General features: G+C 44.1%; 1 protein-coding gene across 1 annotated transcript in view; it reads left to right on the top strand.

Moving 5' to 3' along the window:
• LOC122558023 (WD repeat-containing protein 70) overlaps positions 1 to 15,983 on the top strand; it is a gene marked incomplete at its 5' end in the record, with an annotated part of 164,961 nt that overhangs the window by 104,772 nt on the left and 44,206 nt on the right. The window contains one exon of the mRNA XM_043706357.1: positions 1,624 to 1,793. Within this exon, the coding sequence (XP_043562292.1) occupies positions 1,624 to 1,793 (170 nt within the window). The remainder of the gene's footprint in view (positions 1 to 1,623; positions 1,794 to 15,983) is intronic.

Raw genomic sequence — 15,983 nt, 5'->3', positions numbered from 1 at the left:
ATGGAATGCGCTGCCTGTGGGAGTGGCAGAGGCAGAATCTTTGGTGACCTTTAAGCGGCAATTGGATAGGTACATGGATGGGTGCTTAAGCTAGGACAAGTGTTCAGCACAACATCGTGTTCTGTGCTGTTATGCTCTATGTGTTGAGAATGGCTCACTGAGTATATTTAAGAGTGATTGAGTATCCATAGACAGTATGTTTTTCAATCAGCAAGAGAATCAAGCATTATGATGAGAACATTATCAGATCAGCTGTGATCTCATTAAATGGCAGAACAGACACAATGGGTTGAATGGTCTACTTCTGCTCCAGTGTCTAATGGTCTCCAAATTTCTCCCGAGCTTCAAAACCCTCAAAGATTTTGTACTCCTCTAGTTCTGAGGAAGTCATATTGTACTCAAGACATGAACTCTGTTTTCAGTCACAGGTGTTGCCAGAGCTGCTGAGTTTTCTCCAGCACTTTAATTTTATTTCACATTCTGGCATCTGCAGTAATCTTGCTTTTATCTGATTTAATTTCTATACCATTGCCTTCAGCTCTGGAAAGTCCTCCATACAATTTCTGTAAAGCTCTTGTCCTTCATTAAGGACCATTCTCCATGGGAGACTGATTAGCAAGGTTAGGATTTCACGGAATGCAGGGAGAACTAGCCATTTGGATACAGAACTGGCTCAAAGGTAGAAGACAGAGGGTGGTGGTGGAGGGTTGTTTTTCAGACTGGAGGCCTGTGACCAGTGGAGTGCCACAAGGATTGGTGCTGGGTCCTCGTATTTTTTGTCATTTACATAAATGATTTGGATGCGAGCATAAGAGGTACAATTAGTAAGTTTGCAGATGACACCAAAATTGGAGGTGTAGTGGACAGTGAAGAGGGTTACCTCAGATTACAACAGAATCTGGACTGGATGGGCCAATGGGCTGAGAAGTGGCAGATGGAGTTTAATTCAGTTAAATGTGAGGTGCTGCGTTTTGGGGAAGCAAATCTTAGCAGGACTTATACACTTAATGGTCTCACATTCCTTGTAATCTTTGGTGATCTTGGTGCGAACCATCATTGTTCTTCCCTCAGGCTGATGTGTCCCATCTTCCTAAATGGTGAGCCTGAACAGGCTGGGGCTGTTTTCCCTGGAGCGTCGGAGGCTGAGGGGTGACCTTATAGAGGCTTACAAAATTATGAGGGGCATGGATAGGATATATAGATAAAGTCTTTTCCCTGGGTTCGGGGAGTCCAGAACTAGAGGGCATGGGTTTAGGGTGAGAGGGGAAAGATATAAAAGAGATCTAAGGGTCAACGTTTTCATGCAGAGGGTGGTATGTATATGAATAGGAAGGGTTTAGAGGGATATGGGCCGGGTGCTGGCAGGTGGGACTAGATTGGGTTGGGATATCTGGTCGGCATGGATGGGTTGGACCGAAGGGTCTGTTTCCGTGCTGTACATCTCTATGACTCTATTAAGGTTCCCCTTAAAAGCCTAAGATTTTAGCAATCTGCTCTCATCCTACCTTAGTTGTCACATTATCAAATTTGCTTCATAATACTTTGTGAAATGCTTTGTGACTTTTATGTCAAGGCTCAGTGTGAATGCTTTATGTTTGCCTTGTAGACTTGGTGAGGAATGAGCCTTCCACAATGTTATTGTTCTCTCCTTCAGGACGGATTGCTGCTTCAGCCCGGATGATAAGCTGCTGGTAACTGGAACATCAGTGAAGAGAGGACAGGAGAACGGAAAGCTGCTGTTCTTTGACAGAGAGACATTTCAAAAATTGTATGAGATTGAGGTCACTGATGCAGTGAGTCAACTATTTAATAATTTATCTTTCATAGTTCCCAAAGGGAGCCGAGAGGACTTTGTGATATCTGAGCTTATGTTATTCCCTGCATTCATCCCTGCTCTGCTGCACTCCCAGTCTGAGAGGTAAATGTCACAAATCTATTCAGAAAGCAGGGTCGCATGATGCTGGCAGCTGGAAGCTGGTGACCAAACATTTGTAACTGGGAAATTGCTATAATCCATTGATAAAGGAAGTATCCAAAGGATAATTGTGTTGATTTTAGGGGGGGGTTCGTGATCACACGTATCTAATATAGGCAGATGACGATTTATTGCTGGTAGCCTATGAGAAGCAGCAGTTTCGATGTGGAACATTAATTAATTAGGCAAAGAAAGGTCCTTTATGATCCTTGACAATGAGAATGCTTTCCAGATTCTGGAACCATTCTGTAGAATGGAGGATAAAATCAGTCTAGATCTATGTCCCAGTGGTGTCACATTCCTTGTATTCTTTGGTGATCTTGGTGCGAATTGTCATTGTTCTTCCCTCAGGCTGATGTGTCCCATCTCCTGAAATGGTCTTGCCCCTCCCTTCTCTCCTGACCCTATTGACATACCTTATTTTGGGGGCTGGCCATCAATAGAGTTTTTTGAGAAGGTGACCAAGCATGTCGATGAGGGTAGGGCAGTTGACGTGGTGCACATGGACTTCAGTAAAGCCTTTGATAAGGTTCCACATGGTAGGCTGTTAGAGAAAATGCAGAAGCATGGGATTAAGGGTGATTTAACAGTTTGGATTAGAAACTGGCTTTCTGTAAGAAGGCAGCAAGTGGTGGTTGATGGAAAATATTCAGCCTGGAGTCCAGTTACTAGTGGTGTGCCACAAGGATTTGTTTTGGGACCACTGCTGTTTGTCATTTTTATAAATGACTTAGACGCAGGCATAACATAGGTGGATGAATTAGTCAGATTGTGGATGACACTAAAGCGGTGCACAGTGTGGAAGAATGTTGCAGGGAGACCTGGATAAACTGCAGAACTGGCTGAGAGGTGGCAATTGGAATTCAATGCAGCTAAATGTGAGGTGATTCACTTTGGGAAGAATAACAGGAAGGCAGAGTACTGGGTCAATAGAAAGATTCTTAGTAGTGTGCAGAGGAATCTTGGAGTCCATGTACATAGATCCATAAAAGTTACCACCCAGGTTGATAGTGCTGCTAAGAAGGCATACGGTGTGTTAGGTTTTAGTGGTAGAGGGATTGAGTTCCGGAGCCGTAATGTCATGCTGCATCCATACAAAATGGTCGTGTGGCCTTACTTGGAATATTGTGTACAATTCTGGTCACCCCATTACAGGAAGGATGTGGAAGCATCGGAAAAGGTGCATAGGAGATTTACCAAGAGGTTGTCTGGTCTGAAGGGAAGCTTTTCTGAGGAAAAGCTGAGGGACTTGGGTCTGTAAGGCTAAGAGGCGATTTAATAGAGACATAGAAGATGGGCAAAGGATTAGATAGGGTGGACAGTGAGACTCTTTTCCCTAGGATGAAGACATCTGCTTGTACGAGGAGGCATAGCTGTAAATTGAGGGGTGATAGATTTAAGACAGATGTCAGAGGCAGGTTCTTTATGCAGGGAATGGTAAGGGCATGGAATGCCCTGTCTGCCAATGTAGTTAACTCAGCCACATTAGGGGCATTTAAACAGTCCTTGGATAAACATGTGGATGATGTTGGGAGAGTTTGGGGGATAGGCTGAGATGAGTTCACAGGTCGGCGCAACGTCAAGGACTGAAAGGCCTGCTCTGCGCTGTATTGTCCTACATTCTATGCTATGACAGTCACCAGCTACTCAGGAGTCAGATGAGCATTGACCCCTTGCCCATCTCCATTTGAAGGTTGCTTTCATTCCTTCTAAGAGACAAAAACCTGCAGAAGCTGGATTCCAAGATAGACAAACAGGAGGCTGGAAGAACACAGCATCCCAGACAGCATCAGGAGGCGGAGACGTCAATGTTTCAGGTGTAACTCTTCTTCAGGACTACATCAGTACAACATCCTACATCCAGGCTGAGCTGGAGCAGTTCAACTTCACCCACACGTCTTCCCCGCCCTCAAATTCACTTGGTCCAACTTGGACACCTCCCTCCCCTTTCATGACTTCCCCATTTCAAAATCCGGCAATGGTCTACAGACGAACATTTCTTCCGTCGCCTCCGCCTCCGAGCTTACTTTCACAATCAGGATTCCCGCCCACCTTCCGAGGACCCCTTCGCCCCTTTCATGACTTCCCCATTTCAAAATCCGGCAATGGTCTACAGACGGACATTTACTATAAGCCCACAGACATTCGCAACTACCTGGACTACACCTCCTCCCACCCAGTATCCTGCAAGAACTCCAGCCCGTTCTACCAGTTCCTCCACCTCCACCGCATCTGTTCGGGGGAGGAGACATTCCACTCCCAAGCATCCTAGGTATCCACTTATTTTGAATAATGCGCTTTCTCCCTCTCTGTCTTCCAGACAGCCCTCCACCACACTGCCTCCATTCCACGTTCCACTGCTCTAACCCCCTCAAATGCAATAAGGGCTATATCTCCCTTGTCCTCACCTACCACCTTACCCGTCTCTGGCAGTCCTGAAGAAGGGTTAACCCAAAATGTTGACTTCTCCACCTTCTGATGATCCCTGGCTTGCTGCGTTCTTCCAGCCTCCTGCTTGTCTACCTTCAATCCTTCTAAGACCAAAATCATCTTATTTTCGTGATATTGATAATAGTGCATGAGTCAAAACCTTGATGATTCTCATAACTTCTCTGTTTTCAAGAAGAGGTTAGTTTATGTTTGCAGGTTAGTCACAACTGTGACAGTTAGATGAAGTCTTGTGTTACACAGGGAATACCAAATATGAAAGCTCATTTAACACAGATATAAGTAAACCTTAATTCTCAACAATTGGAAAATCATGAATCAAAATGGTTTTAAGTAATAAATAAGAGGAGGGCAACATTCAGTCCGTCAAGCCTGCCCTGCTGTTCATTAAGGGTGTGCCTGATCTTGCATTCAACTTAACATTTCCATGTGTTTTCATGTGCCTTGATTTCTGAAGACATTAAAAAAGCTGTCCACCCCAGCCTGTAACACATCCAGTAATGGGGACGCCATAAGCCTTTTGGGCAGAGAATTCCAAACATTTGCAATCCTTCAAATGAAGAAATCTCTCCTCATCTCAGCCCTAGATGATCTGCTCTTTATCCTGAGGCTCTTTCCCCTGTGTTTTAGATTCCCTGACCGGCGAAAACAATCTCTGTGTTTACTCTGTCAAGCTCCTTCAGATTCTTATATGTGGCATGCCTGAGATCGTGTCTCATTTTGCTAAACTTGAGAGATTACAAACCCAATTTGCTCAGGCTCTCCTCCAACAAGAACCTCCTGATTCCAAGATCTGATTTTGTGAACTTTCACAGAACCACTTCCAACGTTAGTACTTCCTTCCATAAATGTCGTCTTCCTCTTGACAAGAGATTCAACGTCTTTAGTAAACCACAGTTCCTGCACTCGACCACTTCCTCCCTGCCTGACAGTTACATACTTATCAAGTAGCTGTTCCTTGAATAAATTCCACATTTCAATTGTGCCCATCCCCTGCAGTTTCCTTCCCCATCCTATGCATCCTACATCTTGTCTAATCACATCATAATTTCCTTTCCCCCAGCAATAACTCTTGCCCTGTGATATATACCTAACACTTTCCATCACTCATAAGTGAAGCACTTTCAATTTTTGAATTGTTGTGCTGGGTTTTCAGTTATCTACAATCTACTTTGAAAACTTGGAGCAATGTACAGAGTTATGTATCTTGTTTTGCTGATTTACAAAGCAAGATACAAAAATGGGGATGACACAAACATGCTACACAGATATAACAAGTTGAGCAGACAAGATGGCAAATGGGCTATACCACAGGGAAGCATAAAGTGATTGAAATTTGTCATAAGAATAGAAAACAGATTTTGCTTTTCAAATGTGCAGAAATCCCAAGATGTCCAGAGAGACTTGGCTACACTTGTATGAGGACTACAGAAAGCTAGTATGCAGGTACACCAAACAACTGGGAAGGCAAATGGTATGCTGGTCTTTATCACAGGGGGTTTGGAGAGCTAGGATTAAAGTCTTTTTAAAATTGCCAAGAGCACACCTGGAGCACCGTATGTCGCTTTGGTTTCTACATTTATGGAAGGAAGTACAAACGTTGGAGGTGGTACAGTGAAAGTTCACAAAATCAAATCTTGGAATCAGGAGGTTCTTGTTGGAGGAGAGCCTGAGCAAATTGGGTTTGTAATCTCTCAAGTTTAGCAAAATGAGACACGATCTCAGGCATGCCACATATAAGAATCTGAAGGAGCTTGACAGAGTAAACACAGAGATTGTGAGGATGAGACGTGAAGGCTCAGTTAGGGTACTTGAGAGTTATAAGTTAGCCAGGAAAGACCTAAAGAGAAAGCTAAGAAGAGCCAGGAGGAGACGTGAGAAGTTGTTGGCCGATAGGATCAAGGGATATCCTAAAGCTTCCTCTATATGTATCAGGAATAAAAGAATGACTAGAGAAAGATTAGGGCTGAAAATGTGTTGCTGAAAATGTGTTGCTGGAAAAGCGCAGCAGGTCAGGCAGCATCCAGGGACTGGAAAAGCGCAGCAGGTCAGGCAGCATCCAGGGAACATCCAGAGAAAGATTAGGGCCAATCAAGGATAATATGGGGAACTTGTGTTTCGAGTCCGAGGAGAAAGGTAAAGCACTAAATGAATATTTTTCGTTGGTATTCACACTGGAAAAAGACAATGTTGTCGAGGAGAATACTGAGAAACAGGCTACTAGTTTAGATGGCATTGAAGTTCACAAGGAAGAGGTGTTAGCAATTCTGGAAAGTGTAAAAATAGGTAAGTCCCCTGGGCCAGATGGGATTTATCTTTGGATTCTCTGGGAAGCCAGGGAGAAGATTGCAGAGCCTTACACTGTGATCTTTATGTTGTCATTGTCTACTGGAATAGTGCCAGAAGACTGGACAATAGCAAATGTTGTCCCTTTGCTCAAGAAGGAGAGTAGAGACAACTCTGGTAATTATAGACCAATAAGCCTTACTTCAGTTGTGGGTAAAGTGTTGGAAAAGCTTATAAGAGAGAGAATTTATAATCATCTAGAGAGGAATAAGTTGATTAGGAATAGTCAACACAGTTTTGTGAAGGCTCGATCGTGCTTCACAAACCTTATTGAGTTATTTAAGATGGTGACCAAACAGGCGGATGAGGCTAAAGCGGTTGATGTGGTGTATATGAATTTCAGTAAGGTGCTTGATAAGGTTCCCCAAGGTAGGTTTTTGCAGAAAATACAGGGGCATGGGATTGAGGTCGATTTAATGGTTTGGATCAGACATTGGCTTGCTGAAAGAAGACAGAGGGTGGTGGTTGATGGTAAATATTCATCTTGGAGTTCATAGACTAGTAGTGTACTGCAAGGATTTGTTTTTGGGTCCACCAGAGAATCCTAGGATAAATGCCATCAGGCCCAGGGGACTTATCTTCAGTTACTAGTGGTGTACTGCAAGGATCTGTTTTGGGGCCACTGCTGTTGTTCATTTTTATAAATGACCTGGATGTGGGCGTAGGAGGATGGGTAGTGAATTTGTGGATGACACTAAGGTCGGTGGAGTCGTGGATAGTGCCGAAGGACGTTGTGTATTACAGAGACATAGATAAGCTGCAGAGCTGGGCTGAGAGGTGGCAAATGGAGTTTAATGCGGAAAAGTGTGAGGTGATTCACTTTGGAAGGAGCAAAAGGAATAAAGAGAACTGGGTGAATGGTAAGATTCTTGGTAGTGTAGATGAACAGAAAGATCTCGGTGTCTAGGTACATAGATCCTTGAAAGTTGCCACTCAGGTTGATAGGGTTATTAAGAAGGCATACAGTGTGTTAGCTTTTATGGATAGAGGGATTGAGTTTTGGAGCCACGAAGTCATGCTGCAACTGTACAAAACTCTGGTGCGGCCGCATTTGGAGTATTGCATACCGTTCTGGCCACCGTATTATAGGAAGGATGTGAAAGCTTTGCAAAGGGTGCAGAGGAGATTTACTAGGATGTTGCCTGGTACGGAGGGAAGGTCTTACGAGAAAAGGCTGAGGGACTTGAGGCTGTTTTTGTTAGAGAGAAGAAGGTTGAGAGGTAATTTAATTGAGACATATAAGATAATCAGAGGGTTAGACAGGGTGGACAGGGAGAACCTTTTTCCTCAGATGGTGATGGCTAGCATGAGGGGACACAGCTTTAAATTGAGGGGTGATAGATTTGGACAGATGTCAGAGGTAGTTTCTTTACTCAGAGTAATAGTGGCATTGAATACCCTGCCTGCAACAGTAGTAGACTCAACAACTTTGAGGGCACTTAAATGGTCATTGGATAAACATATGGATGATAATGAAATAGTGTAGGTGAAATGGGCTTCAGATCCCGACCTCAAATTCACCTGGACAGTCTCGGACTCCTCCCTCCCCTTCCTAGACTTTTCTGTTTCTATCTCAGGCGACCGAATCACTTTGATCTCCAGCATCTGCAGACCTCACTTTCTCCTTTCAGATTGGTTCCACAGGTCGGCGCAACATTGAGGGCTGAAGGGCCTGTACTGAGCTATAATGTTCTATGTTCTTATGACTGCAGTCTCATTTTTGTCCATTAATCAATCCTTTATTTATGCGAGCATAAACTTGAGTAACACCTAACTTGAGTATTTAATTGACTTTTGGACATTCAGGTATCCTGTACACACTGATGCCCTTGAAGGCCAACATGTCTTTCCTCATTTACGGGGCCCAAAACTGCTTATAAAATTCCAAATGCTGTCAGACTAAAGCCTTATACAGCTTCAGCAGTACTTCTCTGCTCTTGTATTCCAGCTCTTTTGAAATGATAACATTGTATTTGCCTTCCAAGTTACCAACTGAACCTTGCACATTAACTTGAAGAGAATCCTGAACTAGGGTCTCCTAAGAGCCTTTATGCTTCAGACTTTCAAAGCCCTTCCCCATTTCAAAAATAGTCTGCATCTCTGTTATTTCTACAAAAGTGCATAATCTTATACTTCCTCACATTATATGCTAACTACCATATATTTGCCCGCCTCCTCAACACTACCTCTCCCTCTACCTATTTCTGTGTCATCCGCAAACATAGCAACAATGCCCCCAGTTCCTTCATCCAGAACGTTAATGTATAACATAAATAGTTGTGGTCCCACACTAACCCCACTTGTCACCAGTTACCATTCCTTAAAAAGATTCCTTTATCCCACGTTCTGCCTCTGCAAGTCAGCCAATCCTGTATGCATGCCCCAACACCATGGATTTTTGCCTTATTTTGCAGTTTCCTGTGTGACAAAGGCCTTCTGGAAATCCAAATAGATTTTGTCCACTGGATCTCCTTTGTCTAACTTAATTTTTACCTCCTTAAAGAATTCTAACAGATTTGTCAGGCATGACCTTCCATTGACGAAGCTGTGCTGACTCAGCCCTAGTTAAATATTCACTTCCAAGTACTCCCTAATCTCTTCTTTAAGAATGAACTCTGACATATTACCAATGACCGAGGTCAGGCTAACTAACCTATAATTTCCTGTTTTCTGCCTCCCTTCCTTCTTTAACAGGGGTGTTACACCACCAATTTTCCAATTCTCTGGCACCCTCCCTGACTCCAGTGATTCCTGAAAGATCATCATCAATGCCTTCTCAGCTTGGATAGTCAGAAACTTTTTCCCAGGTTTGAAGTTTCAGTTACAAGGGTTACAGGTTCAGGATGAGAGGGGGAAAGTTTAAGGAAGATGCATAAGGAAAGTTTTTCCAGCAGAGAATGTTAGGAGCCTGGAGAGAACTGCCAGAAGAGGCGCTGGAAGCAGGCACGCTGGCGACATTTAAGAGGTATCTGGATGTTTACATGAATAGAGAGGGATAGAGGGATACCGACCGAATAAGGGCAAAAGGTTTATTTTTTACTTTAGCTAGGGCATGATGATCAGCACAGACTTGGAGAGCTGAAGGGTCTGTACTTGTGCTGTACTTCTCTTTTGTTCCTGTTGTTGCTATCTCTTTCAGAACCTGGGGAGTAGTCAAAGAACAAAGAACATTACAGCACTGGAACAGGCCCTTCAGCCCTCCAAGACTGCGCTGATACATATTCTCGATCTAAATCTGCCGCCTATTTTCTAAGGATCTGTATCCCACTGCTCCTGTCCATTCATGTATCTGTCTAGATACATCTTAATTGACGCTATTGTGGCTGCCTCTACTATCTCCGCTGGCAACGTCTTCCAGGCACCCACGACCCTCTGTGTAAAGAACCTTCTGTGTATATCTCCTATAAACTTTTCCCCTCCTACTTTGAATTCATGACCCCTAGTAATTGGGTCCTCTACTCTGGGAAAAAGCTTCTTGCTATAGAACATAGAACAGTACAGCACAGAACAGGCCCTTCAGCCCACGATGTTGTGCCGACCACTGATCCCCATGTATGCACCCTCAAATTTCTGTGACCGTATGCATGTCCAGGAGTCTCTTAAATGTCCCCAATGACCCTGCCTCCACAACTGCTGCTGGCAACGCATTCCATGCTCTCTCAACTCCATAAGATAAGCCCTCCAGTCCAGGCAGCATTCTGGTAAACCTCCTCTGAACCCTCTCCAAAGCTATCTAACCTGTCTACACCTCTCATGATTTTGTAGTCCTCAATCAGGTCCAACGTCAACCTTCTTCTTTCCAATGAAAATAATCCTAATCTACTCAACCCTTCTTCGTAGCTAGCACCTTCCATACCAGGCAACATCCTGGTGAACATCCTCTGCACCCTCTCCAAAGCATCCACATCTTTTTGGTAATGTGGCGAACAGGACTGTATTCTAAATGTGGACGAACCAAAGTTTTATACAACTGTAACATGACCTGCCAACTCTTGTACTCAATACCCTGTCCGATGAGGGAAAGCATGCCATACGCAGCCTTGACCACTCTACTGACCTGCGTTGCCACCTTCAGGGAACAATAGACCTGATCTCTCTGTACATCTATTTTCCATTTACTGTATGGTTCGCTCTTGAATTGCATCTTCAAAAGTCCTTCTGGTCCAGGTAATTTATCCACTTTCACACCTTTCAGTTTCTCTAGCACCTCCCCTAGATAAATCAGCTGGGGAATGGTGACATGGAAGATGAATTTGTAAAATGCATCAGGGTTTTTTTTTCGAGCAGTCCATTTCAGAGCCCATCCAAGAATAGGTAGTTTGGATGTAGTAGTGTGTAATGATGGAAAGCTAATAAGACTAAGCCAGGACCCAATGACCTGCATCCAAGAGTTTTAAAGGAATTGGCTGCAGTGATAATGGAGACAGAGACAATGGATAAATGTCTCCATTTCAAAATGTCCCAAAACTACTTGGGTTCCAGGAGATGGATTTGAAAACTACAAATGAGGGCCCCTGTTCAGGAAGGGTGCAAGACAATGCAGAATGCTGTAGGCTAATTAGCCTAAGATCAATCATTGGGAAATTGCGAGAATACATTGTTAAAGAAGAAATAGCAGAACATTTCGAAAAGCTTTACACTATCTCATCATGTTTGACAAACTTGTGTTCTTGACATAAAAAGCAGACATGATAAAAGGAACTAATCGAGGTAGCGTATTTAAATTTTCAGAAGACATTTGATAACGTCACATAAAGTGTTATTACACAAAATAGGAGCTCACAGTATTGGGGTTGATGGAATAGCATGGATTGACATATATTCTAAACTTAAGCAGAATTGCAACTTAATACATATGGAGAATAGAAATTAGATTCTCACTTTAGGTAAACAATTATGAACTCTATACAATGCAGTACAGCTTAGTTACAGGCCCTTCAGCTGACCAAGTCTGCGACGATACCAAAACCTTATTTAGGTCCACCACTTATTGCCCATTTGTAACGATACACCTTAAATGTTGCTAAAGTGCCTACTTCCACATGTGGTAGGTAAGTTAGTTGAGAAGATTTTGAGGGATATAGATATATATACATTTGGAAAGACAGGGTTTGGTTAGGAGCATTCAGCATGCCTTTGCGCGTGGGAAATCATGCCTCAAATTTGGAGTTCTTTGATGAAGTGACCAGGAAGGTTGACATACTCTATTTGGATTTCAGTAAGGCCGTTGATAAGGCTCCACAAGATAGGCTGCTCTGGAAGGTTAGATTGCATGGAATCCAGGGAGAGCTAGCAAATTGGAACACAATTGGCTTAATGGTAGGAAGCAGAAGGTAACAGTCAAAGGCTGCTTGTTGGGCTGGCGGCCTGTGACTAGTGAAGTGCCTTACGGGTCGGTGCTCAGCCCATTGCTTTTTGTTATCTATATCAATGATTTGGATGAGAATATACAAGGCATGATTGGTAAATTTGCAATAAATAGGTAGCATTGTGGACAGTGGGGAAGGTTATCAGAAATTGCAGCAAGATCCTGATCAGCTGGCGAAGTGGGTTGAGAAATGGCAAATGGAGTTTAACATCGATAGGCATGTGGTGTTGCATTTTGGAAAGTCGAATCAAGGTAGAAGTTTCATGGTGAATGGTAGGGCCTTAAGGTAATGTAGTGGAACAGAGGGACCTTGGAGTTCAGGTGCACAGTTCTCTGAAAGTGGAGTCACAGGTAGACAGGACAATGAGGAAGGCTTTTGGCACACTGGCCATCATCAGTCAGGGCATTGAGGATAGAAGTTGGGGAATTATGTTGCAGTATTGTGTTCAGTTTTGGTCACCTTGCGAGAGGAAGGATGCTATTAAAGTAGAAAGAATGCAGAAGAAATTTACAAAGATATTTCCAGAACTCAAGGGATTGAGTTTTGGGAGAAGTTGCACAAGCTAGGATGTTTTTTTCTTTTGAGCACAGGAGACTGAGGCGGGAATCTTACAGAAGTATATAAGATCATGAGAGGCATGGATAAGGTAAATGCATGCAGTCTTTTTCCCAGGGTTGGGGAATCAAGGACGAGAGGGCAACAGTTTAAGGTTAGAGGGGAAAGAATAAAACGGAACCTAAGAGGCAACTTTCTTACGCAGAGGGTGGTACGCATGTGGAATGAGTTGCCAGCGGAAGTGGTTGAGGTGGGTACATTAGCAACATTTAAAAGGCATTTGGACAAATACATGGATAGGAAAGGTTGAGAAGAATATGGGCCAAGTGCAGGGAAATGGGGTTACCGTTGATGAACATTTTGGTCAGCATAGACCAGTTTGGGCCAAAGGGCAAGTCTCTGTGCTGTAGGACTATGAATCTGTGACCACCTCTACTGGCCGTGCATTCTAGTCATCCACCACCCTCTGTGAAAGATTTTCCCCACTCTTCTCTCCCAAAATGTTGCCCCTCACCTTAAACTTATGCCCTCTTGAATTGACATTTCCACTTTGGGAAAAAGCCTCTGACTGTCCATCCTACCTATACCTGTCAGCATTTTGTAGATTTCTGTCAGGTTGCCCTTCAGCCTCTGTCTTTCCAGTGCAAACAATCCAAGCTTATGCAATCTCTCCTCATAACTAAAATCAGAGAAGACTTCACCTGATGAAGGAGCAGCTCTCCAAAACCTTGTGATTCCAAATAAACTGTTGGTCTATAACCTGGTGTTGTGTGATTTCTGATTTTGTCCACTCCAGTCCAACACCAGCATGTCCACATCATGAAATCCTTCAAACCAGGAAATATCCTGGTAAACCTTCTGTGCACCCTCTTCAACGCATCCACACACTTTTGATATTGTGGCGATCAGAGCTGCCCACAATATTCCAAATATGGCCGAGCTAAAGTTTTATACAGCTAGGCCATATGTGGAATATTGTGTGCAGCTCTGGTCGCAACACTACCAGAAGGGTGTGGATATTTCCTGGTTTGGAGGGTTTCATGATGTGAATGTGCTGGTATTGGACTGGAGTGGACAAAGTCAGAAGTCGCACAACACTATGAAGTCTTCTCTGATTTTAGTTTGAGGAGAGGTTGGATAAACTTGGATTAGATCAATGATCTGTGAACCTGTTGGGGCCAGTTTGTTACATATATTCAAGGGGGAGCTCATCCCTGGAGCTAAAGGGATCAGGGGGTATGGAGAGAAAGCGGGAGTGGAATATTGAAATAGCATGATCAACCATGATCATATTGAATGGTGATGCAGGCTCAAAGGGCTGAATGGCCTACAACTGCACCATTGTTCTATGTTTCTATGCCTGTATTGTAGCTGTATTGAAAAGGGTGGCTAGTGGATTGGCAAGTTCTTCTTTGTTCTTCTGGAGCACAACGCTTCACTACTATTGCCACAATGTTGTCAGGGCCCATAGCCTTTTCAGTATCCAACAACAGTTTCTTGATGTCGCATGGAGTTTACATGGACTTCAACCAAGCCATTGACAAGATCCCATATGAAATGCTTGTCCAAAAAATAAGAGCCCGTGGGATCCAAGGCAAGTTGGCAAACTGGATCCAAAATTGGCTTGCAAATAGCAAGCAGTGAGGGGGGTAGAACTTTTGATTGGAAGTCTGTGAGCAATGGTGTACCACAGGAAATGGTACTGGGATCTTTGCTGTTTGTGTGTACATTAACGATTTGGATGTCAATGTAGAAGATATAATTAGTAAGTTTCCAGATGATGCAAAAATTGGTGGTGTTATTGATTGTGAGGAAGATGGTCTTAGGCCACAGTTTGATATCGATCAGCTGGAAAATTGGACAGAACCATGGCAGATGGAATTTAATCCTGATATGTGCAATGTGATGCATTTCAGGAGGTCTGATAAGGGAAGGATATACACAGTGCATGATAGGTCCCTCGGGAGTACTGAGGAACAAAGGGACTTTAGTGTACAAGTCCGTAGATGCCTGAAGATGTCAGCACAGCTAGATGGTGGTGAGATGCATATAAGATGCTTGTCTTCATTAGCCAGGGCATAAAATATTGGAGCAAGAAAGTCCTCTTGCAACTTTATAACACATTGATAAGGCCACAGCTGAAATACTGTGTGAAGTTTTGGTTGCCTCACTATTGTAAGGACATGATTAGACTGGAGAGGGGGCAGAGAAGCCTCACCAGGGTGTCACCAGATTGTAAACTCTCATGAGGAGAGTCTGGATAGGCTAAGAGCAAGTATTCCCTGCTTGTAAGAGAGAGAGCATGAGGGAGAGAAAGCAAGGAAGAGCGTATGGAAGGGAGAGAGGGAGGATGCGTGTGGTGAAGAGGATCAGGGATGGAGTGTGCACAAGGGAAGGTGAGGTAGTGGGAGCATGCTTGGGAGATTGGAGAGGTGGAAGGGGAAGGAGGAAGCAGGAGAGTGAGCACAAGACAGAGAGCATGCAAGAAGTGGAGTAGAATCACAGAAGAGTGAGAAGAAGCATGAGCACATGAGGGAGCTCAAGAGGAAGCGAGAGCAAGAGGGATAATTTGTGTGAGTGATGGACAGGTTGTGTATGAGAGCACAAGCAAGGGACCGCACTCTTTAGACAAAGTAAAAGAGGGTCCCGGACCAGAGGAGAATGAGTGGGAACACCCATGCAGAAGGGAGAGGGAGAGTGAGAGAAAGGGTACATGTGCGCGAGAGACGGAGAGCTTTGAGGGGTCACACACCTGAGGAGGAGAGTGTGAGGGACAGTACGTGCCAAACAGACAGAGAGACAGAGCATGTGCAAACTGAGCATGGGAACAAGTACGAGGTGGAAAGGGAGCATGTGTGTGTGAGGGAAATGGCGAGGAAGGGAGTGAGAATGCACGTGAGCAAGGTGAAAAGGAGTGTAGGGGGAAGAGTGCATGTGAACATGGGAGGGAGGGAGGGAAGTAGATAGAGGCAGACAGAACGTGCAAGTGAGAGAGCAAACAAGCAAGGACCACATGAGAGCAAGCGAGGGACTGAGCAGGTGCAATAGAAAATGAGGGAGTGAGTACAAAGGGGAGCAAGGGAGTGTGCACAATAGAGAGAGTGAGGGAGCACGTGCACATGTGAGAGAGAGAATGAGGGGGCATGTGCACGTGTGAGAGGGAGAGTGAATGTGTGGGAGCACGTGCCATGTGAGAGGGGGAGAGAGAGTGAGGGAGCACGTGCACGTGTGAGAGGGAGAGAGAGTGAGGGAGCACGTGCACGTGTAAGAGGGGGAGAGAGTGTGGGGGA

Source organism: Chiloscyllium plagiosum, chromosome 16 (genome assembly GCF_004010195.1).
Source record: "Chiloscyllium plagiosum isolate BGI_BamShark_2017 chromosome 16, ASM401019v2, whole genome shotgun sequence".
Taxonomy (NCBI): Eukaryota; Metazoa; Chordata; class Chondrichthyes; order Orectolobiformes; family Hemiscylliidae; genus Chiloscyllium; species Chiloscyllium plagiosum.
This window is presented reverse-complemented; position numbering and strand designations above follow the sequence as displayed.